Source organism: Capra hircus, chromosome 21, assembly GCF_001704415.2.
Source record: "Capra hircus breed San Clemente chromosome 21, ASM170441v1, whole genome shotgun sequence".
NCBI classification, from domain to species: Eukaryota; Metazoa; Chordata; class Mammalia; order Artiodactyla; family Bovidae; genus Capra; species Capra hircus.
Genome location: NC_030828.1, coordinates 58,211,811 through 58,219,279, shown reverse-complemented (window position 1 = coordinate 58,219,279; position 7,469 = coordinate 58,211,811). Strand labels below are relative to the sequence as shown.

General features: G+C 51.3%; 1 protein-coding gene across 1 annotated transcript; it reads left to right on the top strand.

Moving 5' to 3' along the window:
• Positions 2,863-4,941, top strand: LOC102170918 (interferon alpha-inducible protein 27-like protein 2). Its single transcript, XM_005695347.3, has 4 exons — positions 2,863-3,019; positions 3,151-3,180; positions 3,786-3,947; positions 4,720-4,941. Exons 1-4 carry the CDS (start codon positions 3,013-3,015, stop codon positions 4,920-4,922), a joined length of 402 nt encoding a protein of 133 aa, XP_005695404.2. The 5' UTR covers positions 2,863-3,012; the 3' UTR covers positions 4,923-4,941.

Here is a 7,469-nt window from a genome sequence, read left to right as displayed (position 1 = left end):
AATTTCCATCAAAATAGCAAAAAAAAAAATTTCTGAAATTGAAAAAAGATATTTGTAAATTTCATCTGAAGAACTAATAAGTAGGAAGAATCAGAAGTATTTTAAACCTAAATGAAAATGGTCACAGACATGAAATCAAATATTAAATGTATAAACATTAAAATGGTATTATATTGTTGCCAGAAGAGATCCTCATTAGGACAGAACAGAATATTCCAAAACAGGTACACTGGTTTATACACAAGTATGTGTATTTTGAATATAAGGTTAGAATTTCAAATCAAAGAGTAAATGGAAGATGATTTAATAAATGATGTTGGAATTTAATAAATGGTGTTTATATCTGAGCTCATTGGCTAAGACATACATAGATATGTAAAACACCCTATATGTACAAACTAAATTCCAGATGGACTAAAAAGTGAAGCCACAGAAGAACCCCTACCCCCAATCCCTCAAAATACAGGTGATGATGTATCTGATAGCTAGCAGGAACAGCTTTTCTTAGACATACAAATTTAAAAAATAACAAATTAAAGTACTAGTATATTCTCATAAATATTAAAAACTTCTATGTTAAAAAAGTCCCCCTACCCCCTTGAAAAAAAAGACAATGATGAAACAAAACTTTGCAACATCTATAAGAAAGAAGACAGTTAAATATAAATAAATTCCTATATCTGTAAGGGAAAAATGTAACACGTCCAGGGAAGAAACACCCTAGAATACCAGACCATATTCACAAATAATACTGCATAAGCCTAAGTAACAGAAAAGTAATTTAGCCTGGGGTTTCCCTGATAGTTTAATGGTTAAGAATTCTCCTGCCAATGCAGGGGACATGGGTTTGATCCCTGATCCTGGAAGATCCCACGTGGCACAGAGCAATAAGATCCCACATGGCACAACCACTGAGCCCACACACCCTAGAGCCTGTGCTCTGCAACGGGAGAGGCCCTTGCAATGAGAAGCCTGTCCCCTGCAATGAGAAGCCTGTCCCCTGCAACTAGAGAAAGTCCTCGGGCAGCAGGGAAGACCAGAGCAGCCAAAACTAAGCTAACTAATTAATTTAGAAAATAATTTAGCCTGATCAGCAGTAAAAAAAAAAAAAGAAATTTAAATTAAAATGTCATCATTTTTTTTAATCTTTCATCAGAAAAGGGATTTTTTTGGTTTTAATGACAAAGCTAATTGTTGGTTAAGAGTAGAGAAAAATAGATCCCCTCCCATACTTTTAGAGGGAGTATAAGCTGAAGCAATACTTTTGAAGTATAACCTAACAAGAAAGTATCAAGTGCCACAAGAAATGTATAGTTTCTGACCCAGCAATTCCTCCTCCAGGATTATATATATTATCAGCCAATACTTGAGCACTATGACATAAGCACTTCAGGCCAGGATAAGCTATAGAGCAAAAATTTAAACCCTTAAACGTGGTGCAGGGAAGGGCTGATGCATCAAACTATAGTTTACCCCCAGGACAGAATGTCTGATGACAAGTGAAAAATCACATTGAAATTCTGAAGGAAAAAAAAAAAAAAACCCAAATGCGTAGGGACAGAAAACACATCAGAAGTGGCCAGAGGCCGGGGTCAGGGAGAAGTTGATTACAAAAGACCATGAGAGAACTGGGGACTAGGGGGATTGGTGATGAAAACGTTCTGTATCTGAGCTGATGGTTGCACAACTGTAAAGGTTTGTCCAAACTCATAAAAATATACACTCAAAAGTTGAGTCTGAGGGTTTCCCTGGCAGTCTTGTGGTTAAGACTCCGCCCTTCCACTGCAGAAGTCTCAGGCTCCATCCTTGGTCAGGGATCTTAATCCTGGCATGTCTCATGTAGCACACTGCCCCCGCCCCATTGAGTTTTACTCCCTGTAAATTATACCTCAATAAATATAACTTTAAAAAAATCCGGTTGACGAATATCAAACAACTTGTGCTTAGTCCCTCAGTCGTGTCTTTTTGTGACCCCAGGCTCCACTGTCCATGGGGATTTCCCAGGCAAGTATACTGGAGTGGGTTGCTATGCCCTCCTCCAGGGGATCTTCGCAACCCAGGGATGGAACTCAGGTCTCCCGCATTGCAGGTGGATTCTTTACCCTCTGAACTACCAGGGAAGCCCATGAACACTGGAGTGGGTAGCCTATCCCTTCTGCAGGGGATACCCAGGAATTGAATCAGGGTCTCCTGCATTGCAGGCGGATTCTTTACTAGCTGAGCTACCAGGGAAGCCCATTAAACAGCTTGGGGAAATATAAATGGTAGATTAAATAAGTAATTTGCAAAGTAGCATGCAAGTGTGATTGGAACTTGAAAGTGAGATTACACGTTCTGAGAGTGATGGAGATGGGGTGGTCTTGGCGAGACAGACTGGAAGGAAAAGCAGTAAGATCTACCAGTATCTCCCTCTGGAAGTGAATTAAATTTTCTCCTTGCGTTCTGTGTGTGTGTGTGTGTGTGTGTGTGTGTTTGCTGAGAACAACTCGTCTGTCATCAGGGGGCAAAATGTTACACTTGGAACCCCGGTCCACTTGCAGCGTCTTTCGGGTGTTTTCAGGTTCTGTTCCCTTTGGTGGGGCCACCAAACAAGAGAGAAACCCATTCTGGCGGGGGGCAACCACCGGTGGGTAGAAGAGAGCCGGAGGAGAGGGGCAGGTGAAGAGAAGGACCAGTGGGGTGAAGGTGGGGGGCGGGCGAGTAAGACCCGGGTGTAGGGATGGGAAGCGGGTGGGGGCGGGCGAGCAGGAGAGCAGAATGTGCTTTCCTGGCAACCCACTCCAGTGTTCTTGCCTGGAGAATCCCAGGGACGGGGGAGACTGGTGGGCTGCCGTCTATGGGGTCACACAGAGTCGGACGCGACTGAAGCGACTTAGCAGCAGCAGCAGAGTCTAATTGGGGCAGAGAGGCTGCGAGGGGCAGAATGCTTCCCCATTGGTTCCTCGGACAGTCACAGCACCTCCTGGATCTTAGTCATTTCCTGAGCTCAGCTGCTGCGAAGAGGGCATCGCCATGATAAGTGAGTTTCTCCTTCCCATCAGGGGACGTCCTGGGCAGGGGGCGGCCCTCCCAGACCCCAACCCACCAAGGGCCAGAGGACTCGCTTCTTTCCCTCAATACTTCAACCAACTCTCTCTCCTCTCTCTCAAGAACGAGCGGCGGCCGCTGCGATCGGAGGAGGTGACTTCCCTGCATCCCTGCATCCCTGCATCCCTGCGTCGCCAAGCCTTCACCTGGCTCCGGTCCGGGGATGGACGGGAGGCCTTAGAAAAGGGGCGCTCCCCTCCACTCCTGGAGCCGCTGGGGTGACTGCTAGGGACCAAGAGCGGTGCTCCCTAGGAAGAGGACCCCGTGATCCCCCACGTAGCTGCTCCTCTAGTCCTTATATGTAAAGAGCATGTAGAGAAGGTTTCATTTGAAAGGGTATTTGCTGCTAAAACCAGCAGTGGTTTATTTGTTTATTTCACCCCCACACTGACATACACACGCACGCACACACACGCACGCAGACCTGAAGCCCAGGAAGGGGTGGTGACTTCCCCGTCGCCACACTGCAAGTTGGAGACTCAAATAGGTGCCTCCCCTAAACTACTGTCCCTAGCTGGCTCCACAGCCCCGCTCCCATACCTTTTTTTTTTTTTTTTTTAACCTTGGGACATTTCTCCAAGCGGCTGTCTCCCGTCTGCTCCAAGCAGACAGTCCCCAGAAACTGTCAAGGATTCCTAAAGGGGGGTCCACTCCCCTCAGCCCATGCCCCCGACCCCAAAGCTCCTCTCTCCCTGCAGCCCTGGCGGTGGCGGCGGTGCCCGCGGTGCTGGGCGCAGTGGGCTTCACGGGGGCTGGAATCGCCGCCTCCTCCTTAGCGGCCAAGATGATGTCAGCGGCCGCCGTGGCCAATGGGGGCGGAGTTGCCGCCGGCAGTCTGGTGGCCACTCTCCAGTCCGTGGGTAAGGGGCTGGGCCGGGTGAGGGGCGGGAGGAACAGAGGGGAGGAGGGTCCGACCAGCACAAGTGTCGGCCCCAGGCTAAGCCTGCGGGAGGGCCGGTCCCTCCCCTCCAGTTTCCTGGTCCTCAAGGTCCCTGGTTCTTCGTCTCTCCCTCACTGTTCTCCGAGTCCTGGGTTTGCCTTGCAGGCAGGAGTGGAGGGGTGAGCGGGTCCTGGGAAAGAGAAGAAGGGAGGGTCCCAGGGTTTGTGATGGCTGGGCTCTAGGTCTTTGTTTTTGTTGTTTAGTCGCTAAGTCGTGTCCAGCTGTTTGTGCCCCATGGACTGTAGCCCACCAGGCTCCTCTGTCCTTGGGATTTCTCAGGCAAGAATGCCAGAGTGGGTTGCCATCTCCTTCTCCAGTGGATCTTCCCAACCCAGGAATCAAACCACGTCTCCTGCATTGGCAGGTTCTTTACCACGGAGCCACCAGGGAAGCGTGGGCTCTGGGTCTAGCCCTGCCAAAATCTGACCCCTGAGTGGCCTAGGCAGATCCCCTCCCCTCTCAGCCTCAGTGGGACCTGTCGCTCTTGGGGTCTGTGGCTGACTCTCTCTCTTCATCCCCTTCTCTCTCTCTTCCAGCCACCTCTAGCTCCCTCTGTCCAAAGCAGAGCCCTGGGGGATTCAGGACCTAGAGGAGGCATCCACATGGCATCTCTGAGCCTCAGGCCTTCTGAGGGGGTCCCAGCCACTCGGCACTGCACCCATCCTGCGCTCACCCTTTTTCTCTCCCAACAGGGGCAGCTGGACTCTCCACATCATCCAACATCCTCCTGGGCTCCGTTGGATCAGCTTTTGGGGCTTTGCTTGGAGGGGCCAGAAGGGCACCTCCTTCCCCTCCTCCAGGTGGACCCAGACCTGCAGGGGAGCAGCCAGGAGAAAATGTACCCCAAGTCGAACCTCCAAAACCCCCACTCGAGCCAGAGAAGCATGAGAAATAAAGATCACCTGCAGATGTAACTCCCTGTCTTTACTCCTTGCAGCCCTGGGGGGCTGTGAGTTGTGAACTGGAAGTTTCAATTCCTCCCCATTCTCCCAACCTGAAGGGCTTTCCCGGTGACTCAGTGGTAAAGAATCCACCTGCCAATGCAGGAGACATGAGTGCAATCCCTGGGGTCGGGAAGATCCCCTGGAAAAAGGATATGGCAACCCACTCCAGCATTCTTGCCTGGGAAATCCCATGGACAGAGGAGCCTAATGGGCTACAGTCCATGGCGTTGCAGAGTCTTAGCGACTTAGCGACTGAACCACCACACTCCCAACCTGTCTTCTGGTGGGGGGCAGAGTGGGGTGGCCAGCTGATCAAGCACAGTATCACTTGGCAGGAGGCTCTCATTGGTCCCCATCTTACAGAGCATGGGCTGTATAACCCAGGGCTATTCATGGGCCATCCGTGGGCCATCCGTGGGTCTCAGTTTACCACTCACTCAATGACGCTTGAATGCTTAGTTGCTCTGCTGCTGCTGCTGCTAAGTCATGTCAGTCGTGTCTGACTCTGTGCAACCCCATAGACGGCAGCCCACCAGGCTCCCCCGTCCCTGGGATTCTCCAGGCAAGAACACTGGAGTGGGTTGCCATTTCCTTCTCCAATGCAGGAAAGTGAAAAGTGAAAGTGAAGTCGTTCAGTTGTGTCCGACTCTTAGCGACCCCATGGACTGCAGCCTACCAGGCTCCTCCATCCATGGGGTTTTCCAGGCAAGAGTACTGGAGTGGGGTGCCATCACCTTCTCTTGGTTGCTCAGTTGTATCCAATTCTTTGCAACCACCTGGACTAAAGCCCACCAGGCCTCTCTGTCCATAGGGTTTCCCAAGCAAGAATACTGGAGTGGGTTGCCAGTTCCTCCTCCAGGGGATCTTCCCCACCCAGGGATCAAACTCGCGTCTCCTGTGTCTCCTGAATTAGTACGTGGATTCCTTACCACTGAGCCATCTAGGAGGCCACACTCAACGATGGGGTTGACAGAGGTTCCTAGGTAGGCAGAGATGCGGGGTATCTAGGATGCGTATAGAGCCACTGACCCCAGATCCCTCTGCCCTTAATGTCATTAATGGACACCGGACATCCAGAGGTGATCAGGACACTGGCCTTTCTCAGAATGCTGTGGGGAGGCTGACCAGCAGACCACCAGGACAAGGACAGTGCCGTGTGCCAAGTGTTACAGTGGGTACCTCGAGAGGAAGAGATGGGGTCAGGAGTGGTCCCTACGCTTTGTGCCTGGAAAATTGAAGGGGAACTGGCGTTTACCAGTTCCTCCCCTGGCGACCATTTGCCTGCAATGCGGGAGACCCGGGTTCGATTCCTGGGTCAGGAAAGTCCCCTGGAGAAGGAAATGGCAATCCACTCCAGCCCTCTTGCCTGGAAAATCCCATGGACGGAGGAGCCTGATAGGCTACAGTCCATGGGGTCGCAAAGAGTCTGACACAACTGAGCGACTTCACTTCCTTCACTTCCCCTGGCGACAAGAGTTCTTGGTCTCCCCTGAGACTCTGTTCCCATCCAGAGTGAGCGCTCACTTCCTTCCAGAGAGGCCTACATTCTCTGGAGTCTTTTTAAAGAAGGAGATAATCAGTTCTAAAACTGCTGCTCCTGACCCTATGAAGAAGGAGGAGCTGCTTAGGACACAGGAAGCTGGAGAGAGTGTTACTCCCCCCGACAATGAGAAAAAGCCAGAAAACTTACAAAAGCATAAATTTCCTTGAACCCCTGAAAGAGCTGAAGCGGGGGCCACCAGATGGGCCTGAATTCTCAGGGAGGTCAGGTTCCTCCAAGGAGAGCCCTGGAGACCACCCTGTGCAGAGCGCAGGAGGGAGCTGAGGCTGGTGCAGGGGGTGCGAGTTCAGCTGAACTGATCGCTCAAGGGCAAGGATAGGCTTGCTTGAGTGCAGGGGCCCTGGGGAGCTACAGTCACAAGGATGGATGCTTCAGGCCAGACTGAAAGCTCCCAACGACCCATTGGGTGCTCCCAAGAACGATTGGAGGCAGGAGGAAACCCAAGGAAAACGTCCCTCATTGAGGCAAGACTGGCAGAGGGGAGCTGCAGCCCCGCCCCCTAGGGAACAAAAGCCTTATTCTGCTAGGACAAGGAGAGTAAACTGTAGTCCGCAGAGCACAGGTGAAGATCACTATAGACAGGAAAGAAAAAGAGAAAAAAAAAAAAACGGTTCCCCCTGAAGTTGGGGTGCTAAACTTTCTGGACTGGGATAGTAAGGCTCCGCCCACCACTGGGGCAGCATGGGGAGGGGAACGGTAACCAGACAACAGCGCCCCTGAGTCCAGGTCCACAGCGCCTGCGAAGACTGAGACCCGCTGGGGCCACAGAGAACCCCTCGGCCCTGGCCTCCAGGCTAGCAAAGGACAAGCAACACTGCGGGAAGGCCAGGGAACCCAGATGTGAGGTTGCTGGGTCACAAACGGCAGCCATAGGAACAAGAACTCCAAACCCCCAGCTGAACTCCTGATCAGATCGACCTCTTGCGCGGCAGTGCAT